We start from the raw sequence: 23,097 nt of genomic DNA, 5'->3' as shown, positions 1-23,097 counted from the left end.
GACGTGTACATAAATGAATGTAGCCAGCAGTAAAAGGGACAAGCTCTCTGAGAACAATTCTAACACACTGCTGTAGGAAGGAAGGAGAAGAACAAGGTTCACTTTGATTGAGCAGGATGGAACAAGGATGAAGATCAAGATAGCATATCTCATAGTTAGCATACAACACGCATTACACAGTAGTTACTATCAATGAACTGCCTTTATTTTTTAAACATAATTGTTAACTGAGATAAGTTCCTATAAAATTTGTAAAACACATTTTCTGTTTGATCTTGGGTACCATCCTTGCAAATATCGAAAACAGCAGAATAGCTGAAAGAGAAAAATTTGCTATGGCTTATTAGACGCATTGACACGAGCCATAGGCAAATCTAGATTCTACAGTAATCCTGAGAGTTACACTTTCTTCAAATTGAATCTAATAAATAACAGGAAAGTGTGTAATTAAAAACATAATTACACTTAATTTTTAAATGATGGCTTATACGCACAAAAGAATACCAGTCAACCATTAAAAATGGTAGCTATAAAGACTGGATAGCAACTTGGACAAGTGGTAACAATAAAAGGTAAATGAATAAAACTAGACACAAAGTAGTATAGGGCTGTGCTTTATCTCACGTTCTCCCTCGCTCATTCAAATTTCTTAATAAACCATAATGAGCACTCAAATGAATGATCATTAAAATTTATTAATAAATTAATAATGATCATTATACTGATAATGATCATTCAAATTTTTAAATAAACTGTCCTGTATTATTTTTCTGCATTTCAAAATTTCTATTATTCTTATATTTTTGAGATTTTTAAAAAACCAAAATAATAATCTGCTCTTCGATTACACAAAGTCTTTGTTTTGGGTGAAAAATAAGGCAATTAATTTAATGAGGGTGGAAATCAAATATACTCTGTTTAGAAAAGAGATATGGGTTTTTTGTTGATGATAACATGTATAGTATACCCAATGGGACTGGTGAGAGATGTATTCATGTTGGAGCATTCACTTTACATGCTAAGTGATGTATGTGATTGAATGTATAAAAGAAATGAAAATTAAATATTAAAAAATGTACCATATTCACTTCTGAGAAAAGCCATAGTGCAACAAAATGATTTCTTTGTAATCTTAGGGTAGGGATATAAAGCTACTTAGCTTATTTGTCTTTATTAAGGATTACTTTTAACAAAACATAGTTGGGGCTGGCCTCATGGCTGAGTGGTTCAGGGAGCTGACTGCATGTCGATAAACACTCTGGGGCAAGTGTGTGTACATGCCCCAAATCCCTACAGGATGGACCATGGAGAAGGGACTGCAGCGTGACCAGGATCCACAGTTGGGTACTTTTTTCTCCTTTCTCTCTGTCTCTCTCTGGCAAGCACATGTGCCCTCTGGTGATGAAAAAACTACACTTACAAAGATATATATAGCCTAAATGACATATATTAACCTTTCTTACAGATATTTTATGTGTATACTTACATGTATGTATGTGTGTATAAATATGAAAACAAAAATATATTTCAGAATGTAAGTTACTTAGTTCTAAAAATTCTACTGAGAAAAAAATAAGGCTTACTTTGTACTAATAGTTCAAGTGTTCATAGAGATACTGTAAAGTTATTTGACTATGAAAAAATCATTCAAAAATTTCATTTTTTATCTTTTTTTTTTGGAGAGGTTTTCGCTATAGGGCGCGTGCACTCGCCAGACAGACAGAGAGAGACATAGAGACAGAAAGCGAGAAATCACCCCACAGGGGGGGTGGTCACGTCGCAATCCCTTGTCCTCCATTCTCCTCTCGGGATCTTGGGCACACATGCACATGTGCCCGGCGTGAGATTTAAGCCACCGGGTCCGAGACACGAACCGCGGTCGACTACGTGGGAGTCCAGCGACATAGCCATTACGCTAACTGCTGGTTCCCTCATTTTTTATCTTTTTTAAGTGAAAATTGAAATCCTCATGTCTTCTTTTCCCAATTATGACACACATTAATTTAAGTCAAAGCTAAAGTTAACAGATAAATAACATCCCATAGATGGATGATGGACATCCCTTTAAAGGTCATTTGTAATGAATGTGTCACTCAATTTCAACTTCGTAATAAAAACACCCTGCGTAGGAAGATTCTTGTTCTTTTAGCTATGGACGAGTCTCAACCATTCAAAGATGACTTTGCATCTGTGAGTAACCTATCAGCCCTGTGGCTTTGGTCTGGATTGCTATTTGAGAGTGGTCTATGCATTGAACAGAAAGCACAGGAAAAGGTAACAGTTACTTTGCAGGTTGTCAACTTTGATGGTCATAATGGCTTATCAATGGAAATGAGTTTGGGGTAGTGAATCTGTGTGTTAGTGTAACAAGAAATAGAAGATCACTGCATTGCTTTTTGTTTATTTCACTGTCTATTTTGTCATCTCCTTAAAATTTTTCAGCTATCATTTTCATATAAAAATATGAACACAAAATTTCCAGCTCAACATGGGTGAGCTTTTCCTCTCATGTAAGCGCTAACATCGCAGTGGGAGGTATACAAAAGTGGTATTTGCATGCTCGTTAAAAAATATGACAGCTGAAGTTTAAAAAGAAGAAAGAGCAGCTGTGTTATCTTTTGCTGGGTTTCATTCATTCTCCTTTTCTAATTTCTGCACAACAAAGAAGAATAAATGGTTAAATCAGTAGACAATTTTCTTCTGCCTAGACATGTCATCTATGTAGGTGTTAAATACCTTTTATTACAATTCTTTCTTAATGGCTACAGAGAGAATCTGAAGGAAATAAAAGGACAACTGATGTGAACACAGATAATCTTTGATGGCAGCTAGAAATGGAGTTCAAAGGGGATTCTTTGCTATTTCAGAACGTTGAAGGCACCCTGGCATGCTAATATGGAAGAAAAAGAGGCTATTCAAAGCCAGCGATGGGTCTGACCTTTATCTGGGTACTTGATTCAAACTTTTATTAAGTTAATAGGTGGAAAGTATCAGTTGCCCATTAAAATACATTTTTATCACTTATGAAATGACTGTATGTAATCTCTAAGAGCTGTGTTAATACACTAAGCAATATTTTGTCTAGCTGATCAACATCAATAAGACACTTGGGTGATGGTGAGGTTAGGATCAGACTGACAGTAGTGAAACATGCAGACTTTTAATGCTAACCTTCTTCTGGAGGGAGGATTCATGAGAAATCATGGGCTATGCAACTCTTACCAAAATGAATTAGAGTACATTTTCTAAATTTAAATACAAGAGGCCTCAATCTCAAAATTTATTTTTTTAAAGCTTATTTATTTTATTCATGAGATGGGAGGAAGGGTACTCTCGACAGAATCTCCTCAAGCCATGAACCCTCACTCCCAGTCCTCCAGCTTGTCAGGATCTTGCGTGTGTGTGTGTACAAAGAGTGTTTTCAGGTCACTGTAGGAATCTGAGTCTCCAGTTGGCCATGTGACTTCAACACTTAAACTCAGTATACTACCACCTACATTACCTCCTGTGCCTCCACGATCGGGCCTCCCCCAAACTCTGTACAGGATGGGTACATTACCTGAAGGCAATATTTAGCACAGTGAAATGCTGACCATGTAGTTATTTAGTCTTTAGAAGACAAACACTAAATGTATAAACCTTAGCCAGACTGTGTTTATTTTGGACTCTATCTTTAGGACTTACTACCAAAACCTAAAATCATTTAATAGTTTAATATATGAAAATAACTTATAAAAAAGCAAAATGTCATCAAGTCAGGAAAGAAAACTTTTTTTCTATGTAACAAAGGAAGAGCATAACCAGGGAGAAAAAGTGTTTGCAAGAAACCAACAGAGGCACTGTCAGTAATGTATTTTCTGATGACAATATCTGCATTACTATGACACACACATGCATATCCACCCGTTCACTATATCTTCATTCCTCAGGTCATAGTTAAAAACCAGAATAGATAACAGGGAAGCAAAAGAAAGAGGAAAGAGTAATATGTGATTTAAATGAGTTTTACATTGGGCTTTATCTTGTTCCAGTTTGGAGAAATTCTTCTGTAAAAAGCCTTTCCTTCTCATAGTTTTACTGCTCATGTGTGAGAGTTAGAGAAGGGTTCTGCAATTTTGCACAAGATTTTCATTTTTATCTATTATATTTTATTATTATTTTTAAATAATAATAAACGGAGAGCCAGAGAGAGAGATAGTGAGAGAGAAAGTGATTTCTCAAGGGGGATGACCATGCCCCAATCCCTTCTCCTCCATTGTTGTCCTGGATTTTGGGCATGCATGCACACGTACCCAGCATGACAGTCAGGCTGCCAAGTCCAGGACTTAAACAGCCACTGGCCAAGTGGAAATCCAGTGTCTTAACCACCACACCACCTGCTCGCCCCCATCTATTACATTTTTAAAACCTCCAAAAGTTCTAGCAGTTCTTAAATCTTAAAGGTATTACCTAAAGGTTCAAATTACATTCTGTGTGAGTCATTTACATGTTGTCGAACAGGAGAAAATACTTGAGAACATATTCCTAGCCTTAAAGCATCTCTTACTCGTTGTCTTGTTCATGGGACTTTACAATTTTACCCATATATTAGAGGGATTGAGTAGGTTATAACCAGGGCTTCTGAGATTCTTTTAATGGCTACAAGAATCACTAAGATAAGAAAAAGGGCCCTCTAGCTGCACCATGACCTTTTGCCCTGAGGCTCTGGTCCAGACAGACTGGCAGTAACGCAGTGAGTGTACACGAGAGACTATGTTGTTGATTTTTGTCTCCCCAAGTAGTTCCTCCCTCGATAGCATGTTACTGGCTTCACGTGCATGACCATAAGACCACTATCAACCAAAAATATCAGTAAACAATTTTTACCACTTCGTTTCTAAAGTTGTATAGAATTGAAAATAGGTATTTTCTCATCAAGAAGGTTAATGCTCAAAATCATTGTGGAAAAGAAGAGAATAACGAGCTTCCCGACTTAGAAGTCAGAGGACTGCTGAAATGCACATGACTACGTGAGATCTGGGGATGGCTGAAAACTCAGGGTGGATTGTGGCATAGGGACCTTGCTGGGGGTGCTCTCTCTCTCTCTCTCTCACATAGTACATACACAAACGAACAGACACTGAACTTGCTTTAAATACCTTTTCTTCCTAGTGGGTCTTAAAAGAGTTTTCTTTCCTTTTTTTTTTTTTTTTAGGTCCATAGGAAAGGTTTTTTGATTTTTCAAGGGAGGAAAGGAGCAGATGCAGAGAGTTGCAGTGGCCTGAAGAGTGGGGGTAAGGGAATTTTAAAGGAAAGGAATTTAAAAGGAGGGGTGATTAAGGTGGTCTTGAGAGCATGCCAGGTGGTCTTTTACAACATCTGGATATCTGGATTGTTTCTGAGCTATCTCTGGGGGAGTCAGCCTTCTGTGGTAAGATCAAGCAGCCCCCTTTTCTTCCCTCCTTTCAGGTAGAAATCTTCCTCTAACCCAAGAATTCCCGACTGGAGCAGGCCCCTCCCATTCGACCAATCAGATTAGACTGACCCTTTAGACCTTTCAGCCGCCCTGCCAAAGGCACTTAGGCTCCTGGAGACCTTGCTTTCCTTCCAGCAGAGCCCAAAACAAGAGACACATATCTAAGCATAGGTAAAAAAAAAAAAAAAAAAAAAAAAAAACGCCTGAGGCACAGCGGATCTTTGAATGTGCCCTTCCCATTAAAATACCTGGAAGGTACTGAATATACCTTTGTTTTCTCCAATGGTTTTAAGATAAACTTATTTATTTTTATTTATTTATTTTTATTATTTTCTAACTTGCTATATAGACTTTTTTTTTTTTTGAGAGACAATTTGGCATGTGTGCTCGCCAAAGAGACAGAGAGATAAAGAGACAAAAAGCAAGAAATCACACCACCCCCGGAAGGATAACCATACTGCAATCCCTTCTTCTCCATTCTCCTCTCAGGAATTTGGGAATGTGTATACATGCATCCCCAGGTCCAGGACTCAAACCATGGTCAACCAGTTGGGAGTCCACACCTCGATCACTACACCACCTGTTGGCCCCTATAGACTTATTCTTAAAGACTCCACTCAGAGTGTGGGGTGAAGATCTCTTCTGTAGCTGCTTCCTGCTTGCTATGGACGTAGAATTGTCCTTGGCTATTGATCTAGGTTGAGGTCATTAGGAGGGGATGAGTGAAATCAGACAGTTGGGAATGCCAGGGCAGTAACCTTTGGCCTCTTGCTAAGGGAGTCCAGGGTCTGGAATTTTTTTTTTTTTTTTAAAGGATATCAGTAAATGGAGAAGGCAAGGCCCAGAGACAAGGAGAAAGAAAAAGGAAGGCTAAGGGACGGAGGGAAGGGGCTAGTTATCGCCATTTGTCTGAGGATAGAATCACGGGAGCTATCTGCGTCTTATATTTAAAGAAAAATACAACTTAGAGATTAAAATTGAAGTAAAAAAAAGAAAGTAAAGATGTCAATATATTTTGCAAAGAGATACTGTTAACACAGGGTTAAGATACTGAGACTCACAGGACTACTTTACCACACTCGTCGAAGCCCCGACAGAATGAGAAGACTTGTAAGACAGTTCAGCTCCCCTCTGAACTAGCTAAGGACTGCCTCAGTCACCGTCTCCAGCTCACTGAGCTGGGTACCACTGAGGTGGAGATGCAAACAGAAGCACCATGTAGGGGATTTCCATGTCAAGAGAAGTGCTGAAATACACACACAGCTCCTCTTCCCATGGGCCAGAGCCTTGGTGCAGTCTCACCGGCCAAGTCAACGTTGGGAAAGACCTTGTCCTGCAGAGGTGCATCTTTGGAGCAGAAACAGAAAAGCCTGCTTTCCTCGCAAACTGTGACTCTATTACTGAGAGTTCCCCACCAATCAGAAGGCACTGTGATAAGCAGTTAGCTAGAAATGAGTGGGTAGCCCTAAGAAAAGGACATCAGCCACATTAATCGCAACTTATCAGGAGTGACAACTAGACCCTCTGCAGAGACTCCTTCCTCCCACCCAGCTCCTGGCTCCGGAAGGAGACGCAGATCTCATTTTTCTTCTTTAGTAGCTGAGAAAAGCACATAGGGAAGGTTGTTAACCCCTCTCTTATCATTTCCCATAAATACAAAGGACCCAACCAGACGTTTTGGTCAACATCCTGATTCCCACTGGGGCAACAGACAGACTGGGCTGTTCATCCATAAGGATACTCAATACCTCCTAAGTCCACACTGAGCCTGTGGGATTAGGTCTCATCACCTGTGAGAGAGATACACAAGCCCAGGAAAAGCCCTGGAATCCAGACAAAGAAGCCAGATTCTATGACAGACCTTCCCCTGCTAAATATCCATTACCGACTCAGAATAAATGCAACACCTGACCAAATTCCCAGGGCAACTGTCCTCTAGCAGCTGCTCACCCGCACGTCTTTGAGGCATGGAGGGAAGCTCCTCTTCTATTAAAAGTCCTCATTTTTCTATTAAAACTTCCCTTTTCCTAGTTTATAAATGTTTGTGGTTTTTCATTTTGCATTTTAGGGCAAGTCTCTAATCTTAGAGATTCGGCCCTAAAGAATCAAGGATTTTGCAGAACGCAGCTCAACCCGCTCCCGTCCCATAACAGTATCACAGCCATTACATGTGTGCAGGATAACTTTGGTTTCTAAGGGATGTCAGTGAAATAAACTGCAGGCCAGAGAGACTGCGAGCTACAGGGAGGGACTCCGCAGCAGCACAGAAAAGTTCTGACTTTCAGATCCATGCTTCCCCCTCCGTAAAACAGTCGCCCATGGCAAAATGGAGGAAGAGAAAATGGCTCCAAGTTGGACAACTGGCAGTGTTCTCTCAAGGAGGATGTGGTTTAAGTAGGATGCAGCTAGCAGTGTAAAAAGCCACCATCAACAGCCAGCTAACGGTGTAGTGGTTTAGGTGGTTGGGTCCCCAGTTGTCAACCACGTGGTTTGAGTCCCAGACTCACTGGTTTGAAAAACACATTGGGCAAGTGTGTGTGCATGCTCAAAATCCCGAGAGGAGAAATGGAGAAGGGACTGCAGTGTGACCGTCCTCCAGAAGGGGCACTTTCTCTCTCTCTCTTCTCTGTAGAGTGTGCATGCCCTCTAGCAAATTTAAAGAAAAAACAAAGCAACTACCAAAGCCCAAGTCCCTTCCTGTCTTCCTCTCGCTCACTTGGTTGACCAGCAGGTAGGTACTCATTGATTTTGCCTTGAAGGTGTCTCCTGACTGCTTCCAGATTTTCAGGGCATGGGGAATAGAGGTGATGGGTATTTAAAGACTCCAATGATCTACACAAAGCCAGAAGAGAAATGATTCTTCATGTGGACTCTTGAGATTTCAAAGAAAAGGGTAGCTGGGGTGTCTACATCCCCCTAAGAGCTATTCAGAACACTTCAGCTACAGCTGAGGCTGGGGCTGTGCAGAAGGACAGCTGATGGCTAACTAGCTGTGTTCCGGGGCAGTGCACAGTCTCCAGGCTCTCCTCGCAGAAGGCAGGAGGGCTTTTGCATTTGAGAGATCAGAAACCTGCATTAAGGGAGAAGCAGGATAGGGTACTGTCTGAACAGAACAAAAGGGTTCAAGGACAGTTTTGGCAAGTGACCTCCCTGCATGTGGAGTCCCAAGTGCACACACATCTCTTGGACGGTTAGAGGGTGGATGGGGATGCTGCCTGCTCCAGAGCTTGCCAAATGAGACCATCCCTTGTACTGAGCCTGACTCAGGAGTGCCATCAAGTCCACCCTGCTTTTCCAGGCTCACTGTCCCTTCTCCAAGTCAGTGTAATGGAACCAGCTGGAGTCCTGCTAATACAATTGGGTCATTAGAAAAGTCATAACATATTTCTCTCTCTCTCTCTTTTTTTTTTTTTTAGTGCAAAAGTGCATCATGACTTTTCTGAAGATCCAAGAGAATCCTCTCTGTTCCTGATTGGAGGGAAACCTGGATCGCAGCCCTCCCTGTCACCTGCCTTCTAAAGGGGCTGTGCCCTTGACATGCCAACCTCCTTCAGATAATTTAGTAGTCTTGGTTGTTTATATTTTTGGTAATATTTCCCTCATGAAAAAGTCTAGAGTGCTGGTTGTGACAATGGCAATGTTGCCACCCAAGAGGACAACTGCAATGTCTGGAGACATCTTTGGTTGTCATGATGGAGGAAGAGGTGCTACTAGCACCTCCTGGGAGAAGCTGGGGCAAAGCTAGGATGATGCCCCACAATAGAATTATCAGGCCCAATGTCACCGTGCTGAGGATGGAAAACCTCGGTCTAGCCTCATTAGACACCGAGTACAAAGGCATTTAGTACTGAGTGGCAAAGTATAGTGAGGAGAGTGAATAAAGCGACCGGAACAGCTTAAAGTCTGTGAGCACTTGAAAAGAAAAGAGCAGCACTTCTCAGTGTTGGGACATATTTTCTGTGAGAGATGAAGAAGAGTCCTGTTCCTTCATGGACAGAGGCACTCAGATCACTGCACAGAAATGTGCGGCCATGATCTTCGCCGGCTCCAGCGACTTGCTGCTTCCAGGACATGCAGCGTCATATCTGGAGTCAGCAAGCTCCTGGCATATAGTGAGGTGAAGACAGAGAGATGGCACGGGCAGCAGCCGGCGGAAGGAGCAGCAGCTGAAGGAAGCAGATGGTTAGGAAGGAAATGGCATTAAGCACCCAGAGAAAAAGGATGGCTACTCATAAGAAAACGGAAACTGTCTAGAAAAAAAGAAAAACAACTTGTGATATTTAGAAATGACAAAGTAAAAGCATCAGAACATCATGAAGGGCAAATCCCTAAAGTGATAATAATAAAAACAATCAAATCCATGTACTTTGAATATCACTGCCATCTCAACTAATGTAAATTTTGGTTTGTGTATCAATAGCCTTAATGACATTCAGTTGGCCTAGATATTTCACTTTTAAGAATTTATCCTTGGGGCCTGCAGGTGGCATGGTGGTTAAGGCAACTGGATTCCTACATGGCTAACAGCAGTTCAAGACCTGGACCTGGCAGCTTGCTTTCTAACATTTTTCTCTCTCTCTGTCTCTCTCTGGTCAACTTCAATAAAATGCAATAATGACAATGAATACAATTAAACAAAATAATTCTAAAAAAAGAGTTTATCCTTAAGAAGGATTGTGAGGCAGGTACAATTTAGCTATATAACTGTGTTGATGTTTATTAAAATTTACGGCAGTAAAAACTAGAAATCAAACTTATTTCATAATGAGAAGAGACAGGTTCACCAAGTCATGGTAATCCTCCATTGGGATTCTTGGGAGCCTCTCCGCCTTCTGGTGTAAATGACTAGTTACTGACTAGGACAGAGGCCAGTTGGCAGCTGCATGTCTACACCTGTCCTCCCCTTCAGGGATATGCCAGAATGGGCAGGGAGGTGTCTCTGCTGCAGAAGATCAGGGGCTGTGCTGTTTACGCATGATGAAGTAAATAAACATTTATTTATTTATTTATTTATTTATTTATGTCACCACCGTGTGCTAAGAAATTTCAGTGGTAGGATCCTTACAGGCACAGAAAGCTCCAGGGGCACCCACTTAGTACACCACAGCACCCGTCTCCCTTATTAAGACAATGCTGGAGGTTCGCCTTGGTCAAGGTGGTTCCATGAGAAAAAGTATGTCTCTGTCTCCCTGGTGGCTTGCATGCTGTTCTGAGCCAGCTGAGGCCACCGAGCAGCTGTGTATGTGGTGGGGAGCATGGGGGAGAGCTCCACAGAATGGAAACGTCCTGTCTTCTTTCTGCCATTTTCACTCCTGGGCTGGGATTATGATGAACCATCTTAGATCATGAGAAGAGTAGCATCTTAGAGATGAGAGCACCCTATGATATAAAGAGCCTGGTCTTTCAGGTCTCTGTAGGGCAGCGTTCTGCATTGGTGGAGCTTATCTCCTGTAAAACCCTATGAGTTTGAATGCCCGCTATGGCTCCCAACTTATTCTTAAACCAAGAGAGCATTTAGATGCTCCTCAGTTTACTCTGGGGTTACGACATAATAAACCAATCATACGTTGGGAATATTGTGAGCCAAAAATGTACATAACGGGTCTAACTTACTTAGCACTGTGGTCTAGCACAGCCTGCTTTAACTGTCAAGAACACTTACAGGGCTAGCAGGTGGTGTGATGGTTAAGGTGCTGGACACTCCCACATGGCCAACCATGGGTCGAGTCCCAGACCTAGTGGCTTGCTTTCCCACTTTTTCTCTTTCTCTCTCTTCCTCTGTCTCTGGTCAAATTAAAATAAATGAATGAATAAATAAAATTAAATAAAAACAATTATAAAAAAGAGAACACTTACATTGGGCAAAATTATTTAACGCAAAGCCTACTTTATTTATATTTTTCCTATTTTAATTCTTTAAGTAATTGCCAGAGGGAGTAAGCACTCGCCAGAGAAAGAGAGCGACAGAAAAAAAGGAAGAAACCACTCCTCCTTGAGGCATGGCCAGGCCACGATCCCTTCTCTGTTTCTCCACCCTGTCAGGACTTGGTGTACGCATGCATATGTGCCCTGAGTATTTTTCAGACTGCCAGGGCCAGGATTTAAACCATGACTGGTCATGTGGGATCTTGCTCTCTTAACCACTAAGCTACGGGTCAGCCCACCTGAAGCCTATTTTATAGTAAAGTGTTGAATAACTCGTGTGATTCTTTTACTAACTATGGCATTGAATGCAAAACCTGTACAGGTTCTTGAAGCATGCTTTCAACTGAATGCTATTGCTTTCACACCACTGGAAAGAAGAAAAATCTTAAGTAGAGCCATTGTAAATTGGGGCTTGTAATTCTATTCCGAAGGATTAAACACAGCTATGAATAGATGTGGATGGGGAAAGAGCTGAAAGGTTATATGTTCATGTGTAAACTGGTTTGTTTGTTTTTTTTCTCAGTGTTTAAACTTTATTTACTTTGCTAGGCTTTTCAGCAACATGGTCAGTTGTGCTTTTTAGAAATACAATAAAGTTATCTCTGCATCCGAGTAAACGATCGTTTAGAAATATTTTAGAATTTGAAAACACTGAAAATAAAGTAGCAAAGTATTATATATTAATCACACACAAATTCTTAACCATTTTACCTTTCTCGCAACTTTCCATTTACTTATCAAAGATTTTAAGTGTTGAAGTCAGAGTCCAATAGTCTTTGCTATACATATTCTTTTAAACAGAAAGATTACTCTATGAATTTTAGGTACATGGAATACTAATCTTAAATGGACAATATTTAAAATATGCATGTATCTTTTTACATCAGTAAAACTACCAGCCACATGAAGATATGGAACATTCACTTTTCATGTGAATGCTATGCTACTTACTACATAGCTTCTAAGTGTTATATGCCATATTGTCTGTTTTATAAGTGTAAAACACCTTGTTCTATGTGTGGATGCTAGTACAGAAATTGCACACTATTTCTATGACTTATAGTTTCATTGTCTTTAAATACTTTTTTTTATACAAATCAGAGCATCCCAGGTTATAGACTGGTTTCTGAACCAACATCAATCCGTTTTATAGGGATGCTCAACCAGTACGCGAGCGTAACTCACCTGTACCTCTTTCGATCTACTTTGTGTATCCTTCACGTTTTTATTTTGGTGCACTGTTTTCTCTAATCCAAAAGAATGGATGTACATATTCTGTTTTTGTTAAGACCTCAACATCAACTTTATTTATATGAACTATTAAATGACATAGCAGGTATGCGTTTTCTCTGTGTAACATGTACATAAATCAAGATTTTGTCCATCCTCTGTCTAACTGTTTTATACTATTGGTATTAATATTATAGACAATATTGCTTCTTTCCCCTCTATAATTAGGAATAAGGAAAATAAAACTGTACCAGCTGCTTTCTCCAGTTTTGTCCGATTAACATTTGGAATGCCTTTCCCAGTCCTGTCCACAATGACAAAGCACTTTGGTTGTACTTACGTTTAGCTTAGGAAAATACCTGTCTTTATCTACATACAACGCTATATACTGAGAATGAAACAGTACCTATTTGTACAACATATTAAACATTTGACATGCCTTTTTAGTTTAAAAGTATACAAACAAGGGAACCAGCAGTTAGCGTAATGGCTATGTCGCTGGACTCCCACGTAGTCGACCGCGGTTCGTGTCCCGGACCCGGTGGCTTAAAACTCACGCCGGGCGCGTGTGCGTGCGTGCCCAAGATCCCGAGAGGAGAATGGAGGAGAAGGGATTGCGGCGTGACCATCCCCCCTGGGGGGTGATTTCTCGCTTTCTGTCTCTCTCTGTCTGTCGGGCGAGCGCACGCGCCCTACAGTGAAAACTCTCTCAAAAAAAAAAAAAAAAAAGTATACAAACAAAAATGTTAGCCCCAACTTACAAAGCTACTTTCACATTAATTTTTATCACCTTATTACAATTTAAACTTAATGCTCCTCAACTAGTTTTAACGGCTGAATGTTTCTTCATACAATTGCCCCCTACTCCATTTATTTTGATTCACGTTCTCTGCTGGCTGCAGTAAATCATGCAACAGAGTGTTCAGGGAAGGTTCTAGGTCGATACACTTTCTTTAACCTGCATATTTGAAAATATCTTCCAGTTACCTGCACAGACAATTATAACTTGGCAAGGTATACAATTCCTAGTTCTAAATTATTTTCCCTTAGGACTCTGTAGATACTGTTCCATTGTCTTCTAGCATCTGGAGTTGCAAGAGAAAAAGTTTCCCTTCACAGGTAACCTGTTTCTTTCTGTCTGGATACTCGTAAAATTTTAATTTTTTTTCTTGAAATGTTAAAATGCTACCAGGATATGTCTACTTCTTGCTTTCTTTCTGTCAATTTTTAAAAGTACTCTGTGAGCCTTTTCTTTGTGTAGATCTAGTTGGTTCCTCAACTCGGGGAAATGTTGTTCAAACAGTCCCTTGCTCATTGTTTCAGCTCCTTGTTTTGTCTTCCATTCCAGATAGTCTAATTATGTGTAACCTGTATCTCTTGGTCTCTCCTTGTCTTCTTTCATTGTGGTTTAGTTTCCCCCTTTCTCTGCGTTCTGTGAAAATTTCTCTTGTTTTGCATTTACTTCAGTAATTCGATTTTGTGGCCAGTCCTTCTTGCACATTTCTGTTCACTCTCTCAGTTCCCTGATTCGTTCCAAGTGCGCTGACATTGCCTTCTTTACCACTGAGCACAGGTGTTTAAGTTCTTGTAGTCGCCTCTTTCTGTATCTTGGGTTTCTACCGTCGTATCTGTTTCAAGAGGAGGCCTCTTAGTTCTGTTCCTGCCCACCATCCCTCCTCTTCCATTCTCCTCTCGGGATCTTGGGCACGCACACACATGCACCCGACGTGAGTTTAAGCCACCGGGTCTGGGACTCAAACTGCAGTCGACTACATGGGAGTCCAATGACATAGCCATTACGCTAATTGCTGGTCCCCTCCAGACATAGTTTTTTCATGATGCATATATTCCATGAACTTTCCCTAGTATTATTTATGTGCTATGTTTGGTAGGTAAAAGTATTTATCATTAACATCCATTTTTGTTTAAAAAAGGGACAAATCTAATTAAAATCACATCTCTGATTTGAACCAGTAGTAAAAGTCACACCTGTGCATTGGCACATTACATGCTACTTAGTCTGAGAGTCCTGTTTTTGGGTCAATGGCGTCCACAGGACATAGCAGATGGTGTGTGAGCTTCCTGAAGAAGACTGAAATCCTGAAAACTCATGGAAACCTGCAGGTGATGGGATTTCCTGACATCTAACACCACTTAGGTATGCCACACGTTCACACCTTTAGAGCAAAGCATTTGTTTAGTCTGGCCTGATCTAACGCGCTGCTTCTGGAGGGGTACTTTGAGATACACAGACACTTGTGCGAGTGAACATTCATTTGTAGATGATAATGGTGATTTAGAGTACATTAGGCTTGGGAACAACTGCAGATCCAGAGTCCCGAACAGCAACGTGCTGAAGGGCAGCTGTATGAGAAGCTCAAGAACACTCTGAAACTGAAGGTAGGAAGAGGACCCAATATTTGGCACGAAGAGGTCCTTGACAACCCAGTCTCACCAAGAAAGAGACAAAAGTGTCTGACAAGTTGTAACTGTGAACACCAACTTGCAATAAACCTACATGGAGGCCACCCAGGACCACAGGTTGACCGACACGCAAAGTGACGTGCCAGGGGCTGGGGTGGCAGTCGAGGACAGAAGGAGATTTCCCCAGTCTGTTCCCCCTGAAAATTCACTCCCCACCAGGATTTCTGCTGTGCCTAACTCATAATGGAAAGGACTAGCAGTTTCGATCAAAGTCTATGGAAATACCAATAGATCAGGGGGGTTACATGTTTACTTGGGAGAAGTCCTGAAAGGGTGGAAGTGATGCTTTACTTGGTCTTGAGGGATCATTCTCCAGGTAGTGGAAGAAGGGAAAGGATGATCAGAAGAGGAACAGCCTGGAGACAGGCTTTTCCAGCGGAAAAGCTTGGAGACAGCCAAGTTGTGGGACTTTAGGACAAGCCAGGACCATCTGCAGGGAAGAGGTCTTGTGGATGTCTGTCATTGTAGAGAAAATAAGAGGCTTGAAAGGTTTTACACAGAAATCACTCCCATACTCACTGAGTATTCTTAGTGAAATCCCCCACTAACCCATGCACTCAGCATCCAATTTAAGAGGCAAAGGAAAGCGAAGATATTCTTACATTGACTACAACGCACTCAGTTTTGAAACACAGATTATCAGGAGAGAAAATCTATGGTATACAAATACTGGACAGCCTCATGTTTGAAATCTCGTAGGTCTATGTCCTCCCCATGTGAGTAGACAGATCTGTTTTTATCAATTCAAACTAGAAAAATTTTAAGTAACTTAGAAAAGAGAGGGTTAAAATGAATGGGGATCCTGCCTGTTTTGCTTGTTTTCCATGGGCTTCTCTGTACAGTTAAGCTCACACCGAGTGAGTTTTGAAGCCCAGGTTTGCTGTGGTCAGCAGCCAGTGGAAAGAGTCCTGTTGCCTCTAAATCACATTTGATCTGTGCTATCCCAGGACATCATCACAGGATCCTGGCCACATGACAATTTATAAGACACACACACACACACACACACACACACACACACACACACTTGTTTCTATAAAAGGTGTGTGAAACAAATAAATCAATTTTATCTCTGTCTACTTCCCTGGATCCCACTCTTCTGCTTACCCCCTACTCTGCCCTGACAGCCTGATGGCTCAGAGCCCTGCTGGGGGACGGGGGTGGCGGCAGGGAGGATTCTGCTACTGAGGTGGGCTTTTTTGGCATATGACACACAACCTGCTTTGGAGAAGGCTTTGCCCAAGAAGGACTAGAAAAACTATTAGTAGCAATTTCTTACAATTCAGCAGCAAGCCTGGGCATAATCAGGAATTAACAAGTTGGCAAAGTATACCAAAGCACTGCCCCCAACCACACACCAGGCATCCTGCCAGCCCTCTCCTTTCTTATCACTCTCATATTTCACCTTCACATCCTCTCCAGCTCTCTTCTACCAGTCTTAAAGTGCAAGATAGTTTTTGTTTGTTTTATTTTTCCATAGGGCGTGAGAAAGAGAAAGAAAAGGAAAGTGAGTCATCTCCTCCCATGGGGATAGCCATGCTGTAATTCCTTCTCCTCCATTCTTCTCTTGGGATTTTGGGCATGCACACACACACACCTGGGGCGTTTCCCAGTACACTGGGCCTGGGACACAAATTCTACTCTCTCATATAGGATCCAGCTTCCCTAACCACCACACCACCTGCCAGTCTCAGATCTCACTTCTGATTGCTTTTAACTGTGTTAAACTTGACAAAGCACACTGCGACTTTCCAAACAAGCACAATTATCTCATTACGCTCGATATTGGATTTTCTGGTTCTTCAAAATAGCTTTGCATTAATTTAGAGCACATCTAAATTTTTTTTTTTTAAAAAAACTATCAGTTGGTTGGCATCATAACTACAGATATTCCTTATAAACAATATTTTACTGCATTTTTAACTTTCGGCTGTTTCATGAAACTATCTTAATGAATTTTTTTATACAGACTATTGTGAGAAAAAAATGGAACAAATGAACCACATAAATTTCATTTAGACTTCTGGCAACAATCACGAAGTCCTATTATATTAATACTTTATGGTAGTCAACTGAGAAAAGAATGCATCAGTGTCACAACATCTGATATACAACACATTAGGCTAAGCCCAGAACCTCACTCACAAGGTTTCAAGGACGTGGCTAACACTAGAAAAGAAGGCCATACCTCGTACAATAGGGGGTGAGGTCCACGGATGTCCCTTCCCCTCTGACCCCTTACTTCTCTGACCCCAATCAACTCCTAATTACATTTGCCACTTGAAGGTGTAAGTGCAAGTGAATGTGTATTGGCAGAACTGGGGAACACATTCAGTGTTAGAGACAGAATCTTACTGAAGGAGACAGGGGCTACCAGGAAGGTGACCTTTGGCATCTGGACAATGGCTCAACCCTGGAGACCGAACCCTGAAACTGGAGCAAATTTGGTCTCAGTTGCAAGTTTCTTAGGCCAAAGGCAATGCTTTCCAAAGTTGTCTGGGCCCCCCTAGAGTCCTTGGGGTGAGGCCAGAGGATTTTCATCACCAGGCAAGCTGGGAAGCACCACAGTCCTCCTGGTTTTCCTTCCTGTGCACCTTTATTGTGCTCATGCGCACTTCCAAGAGAGAGCAGAGTAGCAGCGCCCCAAGGCGGTGGCAGTCAGTGCACGGAAATGGTGACAAGGACCCATCACACTTTAAGTCGTCCTTGTTTTAGTTGCTTGGAAGTTGAAAACGTTCAGAACCCATAATGGCCCGGCCGTCTTTAGAACTGGTGCAAAGCTGAGGTCTGAGACAGCACTTAGCAAACGCCTGGCACTGGGAGGTGCCCGGTAAATACCTGTAAATACCTGGCTGGCCACTGCCTTCTCCTGACAAGAGGATTTTAAGTGGCTGAGTTAAGAACCAGAGCTCAATCCTTCTTAAAAGGTTCTTCTGATAGAGGGAGAGAATGGAGGACACAGAGCACTGACTCATGACTGGAGAAAAAGCAGGTCTGAGAATTTAGTTCTTAAAGGGGAAAGTCACCGTTGAGAGGCAGTGAACATAAATCTCCTAAATTATAGGTGTGTGAAAACTGAAGTACAGAGATCCGGAAGTTGTGGGAAGTGCCTGGGCAGTCCTCGGGGCTGCAAACAGGTAGAGAAACTGGAATCTTAGAGCATGCGAACATGACTGCATGCAAGGCGAATTCAGGGGTTGGGGTGATACATGTGCTCCCCTTAATCCCTGCTCTACATAAAACACAGCCATGTGTCTCTTAGCAATCAGGATGTGCTCAGAGAAACACATTCGTAGGTGATTTGGCCCGAGACCATCAGCGCGCACTTCTGGAAACCTCGACAGCAAGCCCACCGCGCACCTGCGCTGCGTGGCACAGCCGGTACACGCCTGCCCGGCCCATCGTTGACGGGGGCCATCCCTGACAGAAATGGCCTCATGCACACCTCACACACTTTCTTTCACCTTTACTTGAAAACTATCAAAATAATTTTAAAAATAATTTTAAAAATAATTTTTGAAATAGTGTGCTGTGATTTAAACAAGTACATTTGCATATTTATTTGGAACTCGAAACCTGGAGCGAAGGTTTTGTGGGTTCTGACTCTTTCTCTCCAGGTCTGCGTGACTCTCGGTGGCTGGATGGGTGACTTTGGTGTCCAGAAAAGGTGGGCATGTACCTCAGTGTCACGGGAACGGCTGGACGAGAGACCAGGGGAAGGCTGCAGGGGTGGCCTCGGTGTCCGGGGGAGAGTCAGACAAGAGGTCAGCATCGGGGCAAGGCCGTGTGTGACCATAGTGTCCAGGGGAAATGGCGAAATCCTCAGTGGCATTCTTTTCGAAAGCAGCCGAATAGGCAATTCCCTCCTGCCACTCCTTTCCTGGGGGGCCTCCAGGGGAAGGGGTTCAGCTGCCCAGAGGCCACAGGGGATGTGGAGGAGGAAGCTCTGACACACCAGGGTTGAAAGCTGCCTGCAGGCCTTCTCCTCGGTACGACTGAGGGCCACTCTGCTCTGCGGAGGCCTCCCTCTGCAGTGGGACAACAGTCTGAATTTGTCTGAACTGTCCTCCCACGCCAGGCTGCTAATATTCTGTGGGAGGCCCGAATTCCCAGACTGTCACCCCTTTCCACCGGGAGGTGCAAGAACGCACATTCACACATTTCAAAGCCTGCTACAAAATACACAGTGGATGTTCACGCCTGTCTCCTTGGCACCCCTTCTTCTACCACTTCTCCTATGCCGAGCATCCTCAGCCCCTGTATGTCACCCAGCCTGGCCTCAACCAGGACCTCAATAGACGTGAGCTTCAACACATGGCAGCTCTCCCGCTCTTCTAAGAGCTGGGATGTCAGAGCTTGCCTGGGACTTGGGTGTATTTTTTCTTGTTTAGGGGATTTCGTATCTCGGCTCAGCTGCAACATGTGGGGAAAGTTAGGTAATGTCCCACCGCCTCAGCTGTGAAATCCCGCAGGAGGAGGTGCAAACGCCTTAGTGATTTTACTGCACATGGAAAATGCAGAGCCTGTATCTATGTATACAGATGGAATATTAATGTTGCTCTCAGGGAAGTGGGTAATTGCATGCAGTGGCAGTCTCTGCATCACCTGGTCTTGGGACTTCTTCTTCTTCTTCTTCTTGCCCCAGCACCCGGAGCTCTCCGCATCCTTGCCGTTGGCCTCACCGCAGAGCAGCCCATCCAGCTCATCCGTGCCCATGTGCTGTCCCTGAGACGTTTCTGCTGCCAGCCGGTATGAGAGGTTCCTTAAAATGCACACACAGTTTTCAACGGTCTGGAGAACCCAAAAAGAGAGAGGAAGAATGAATGAAGACTACCCAACACAGTACTGCTCACAGACAGGGCAGCCCAGGTGCATGGCCACGTCTCTTTCTGGGTGTGTCAGCTCCTGGCATTGGAGTGCTCCCTGATGGCCCCGGTGGAAAGAACTGAGAGAAGCCTGGATGGACCTTAAGAACTCTTCTCACTCAAAGAAACTACTTCTCAACAACAGTTACTTCTGTAAACAGCTGTCATGGGATTGAAATTCAATTATGTACTGGTCCTGTGCCCTACTGGTTAAGGAAGCCAGATCCCACATGGCCAACCTTATGGTTCAAATCCTGGCCCTGGTAGCTTGGAAAATGTGCTGGGCCCATGTGCATGCATGTCTCAGATTCCTACAGGATGGAGAAATAGAGGAGAAGAGATTGTGTCATGACCACACCACATGGGGGGGGTGCTTTTGCCTTCTCCCTCTCTCTCTGATGAGTGCATATGCCTTCAAGAAAGAAAAGAGAAAGAAAAAAAACAAAACAAAGAATAAATTCTCTTATGAGAGGGGAAGAATTTATAAGCAAAAAAAGAGCCCAAACATCATTCACCTGCTAACAGTTCCGTCTAGGGACTGGGGTCAGAGCAAGGAGAGTGAAGATGTCAGATTTCGGTGAGCTCTGTGGGGTGACGCTAGAATCTGCTCTCTACCAGGGCACTTTCTGGGTGCAGAGAAAGGCAACACCAACCTCAGTGGTGCAGTTAGTAGCATACTAATCTGCAGCGCTAGAAGCCGCATGGCTATCTGCTGGTTCAAATCCTCACTTGACCTGAAAACGTGCTGGTGTGTGTGCCCAAGACCCTGACTAGTTGAAAGGCTATGGAAAGTGATTGTGGAGCGACGGGGCTCTGTGAAGGTCTCGGTCTCTCTCTCTCTCATGCACATATGTGTTCTCTCATCAAAACCCAAAAGGAGGAGGACAGGTGTAAACCAGAGTTGTCCCAGGTGAGTGAAGGGCCGTGGTCACCTGGGGCATAACTGCTTTATTCAAAGATGTTTCTGACCAGGCTGAAACACCTACTTTGATAGCAAATACATTAAACTGTGGTGAAGGGCACAGGAAGTGCTACTTGTAGAACCCTAGGTCTCCAACTCTCAGTTGCAAGACTTTAGACAATGAACAGAACATCTCTGGACTCATATCCTTCTCTATAAAATGATCATAAAAGGACCCACATCCACACCTAGTAACCATTAGGTTGCTGTGAGGATTAAGTGAGCTAACATAGGGGTGTATGGTAGGCAAAATAACAGCCCCCAAACTATCCACCTCCGAATCTCTGGAACTTGTGAATCTGTTAGGATTGTTATGTTGCAGGAAAGAATTAAGGTTGAATATCAGCTGACAGTGTGATGAAGAGAGGATCCTGAAAAATCTGAGTGGGCCCAATGTGATCACAGGGGTCCTGTCAGTGAAAGCAGTTCAGAGCCAGGTCAGAGGATGTGCTGTGAGAAGGACTCGACCTGCCACTGCCAACTGTGAGGACAGAGGAGAGGGCCACAAGCCAAGCAATGTGGGCAGCCTCTAGAAGATGCAAGAGGCCATGAACCCAAGTCTGTCCTGGAGCCTCCAGAAGAAATACAGTCTTGATGATGCTTTGACTTTATTCCAACGAGATACTTGATGGATTCCTGACCTCTAGAGCTATAAGAAAACAACAACAAACTTGTGTTCGAAGCCACCAAATTTGTGGTCATTTTTTAAGGCAGGAAAAAAAAAGTATACAGTATGTCAATCCTGAGAAGACGCTTGGTGCACAGGAATGCTCTACTTGGGTGCATGTTGACACAATGGGGGACAGAAGAGCTTGGAGGTCCTGAGCATGGCACCTAGAGCTACCTGGGTGTGGGTCTAGGCTGGGCCATTTAATAAATGGTGTGGCCTCGGGCAAAGTACTTAATCTCTCTGTGCTTGTTCTCACAGGTATAAAGTGGGGGCCGATGATGGTACCCACCTTCCTTGGGCTATTGTGATGGTTAATGTGTTAATAGACTGTGCTCTCAGAATAGTGCCTGTTGCAAATTTGCTACCACCAATGAAAGAAGTTGGAAATTCTGGAAATACCATTTCTAAAACTGCTCATTGTTAAGAGGAGAGGTTGGAAACTGCACGTACAGGCCAAAGCCAACCTCTAGCCTCTCGTATATAACATTGCACTAGAACAGAGCGAGGCTCACCTGTGAATGTGTTTCTATGACTGCATTCATGCTATGGGGCAGGATTAAATCACTGTGACAGAACCTGTGTGACCCCCCCCCCCCAATGCCTGGAATATTTACTCTCTGGTCTTCTTAGGAAAAGTTTGCTCGTTAAGACAAAGCTGACCATTCGATATTTCTCCTGGACTTGAAAAACCATGGGAAGAAGGAGAAAAAGTCCCAATTGTTAAAAAGGGGAAAATGATGAAAAAACTAAACCAAGCTAAGGTTTATATTTCAAAGAATCACAGCTACCATTTTTCAGGCATCTACGAGGGGATTTCAAAAAGTGGAATTAAAATAGGAGTTTATTTTGGTGTAAACATTTTTGAAATCTGTGTGTGCTTTTTTCTCCCGATATTCATTTTGCATTCATTTTTGAAGTCCCCTTCTACTAGGAGATAGCCAGTGATCAAGGCAGGCGACAAGTTCCATTTTACAAATGAAGGGAAGGAGACCAGAGCTGCTGGGACCCGCCCCTTCTCTGTAGTCCTGGGCTAGTCCTGGGCTAGGGCTGGAATGGACGGGGCGGACAGGATGCACCAGAATCTGCTAAAAGGCAGCCCCTTCCCTTTACTTGATTATTGCAGGTGTGAAAATCAACTAGCAAAACCAGCTTCCAGGAAACATCGCTGGAGCCTTTGCCATGCCAGACCTTCCCTGTCAGCTTTTCAAGGTTTCATGGGCTGCTAATCCCACAGGCTTTGAGTCAACTTGATTTTCTATTTCAAGCATCCTCTTAGCATCAAAAAAGGAACCGGCATGAAAGCAGGTGAGCATGGGACAGTGCACGGAAGAGAAGAGTCTCTCATTGAAAGGAAAATGTTATGGCATAAGTCAGAACGATTTTTAAATCTGCTCAAACTGATTTTTCTTACATCAAAGACTTGGGAAAATAAACTTCTTTCTCATCCTGCTGTTCGGCTTCCCCAGGGGCATCCTCATTCCTTCACTTAACAAACAACTACTGGGAA

At 42.9% G+C, this 23,097-nt stretch overlaps 1 protein-coding gene across 2 annotated transcripts in view; it reads right to left on the bottom strand.

Annotated features, from left to right (window-relative positions):
* The window catches only part of LOC102497482 (catenin delta-2), a 445,613-nt gene that overhangs the window by 149,613 nt on the left and 272,903 nt on the right, over positions 1 to 23,097 (bottom strand). For both annotated transcript variants that reach the window (XM_014585846.1, XM_014585847.1), the window contains exon 8: positions 19,700 to 19,885. In XM_014585846.1, the coding sequence (XP_014441332.1) occupies positions 19,700 to 19,885 (186 nt within the window). The remainder of the gene's footprint in view (positions 1 to 19,699; positions 19,886 to 23,097) is intronic.

The sequence above is a fragment of the Tupaia chinensis genome, unplaced genomic scaffold (assembly GCF_000334495.1).
Source record: "Tupaia chinensis unplaced genomic scaffold, TupChi_1.0 Scaffold000096_1, whole genome shotgun sequence".
Lineage (NCBI taxonomy): Eukaryota > Metazoa > Chordata > Mammalia > Scandentia > Tupaiidae > Tupaia > Tupaia belangeri.
This window is presented reverse-complemented; position numbering and strand designations above follow the sequence as displayed.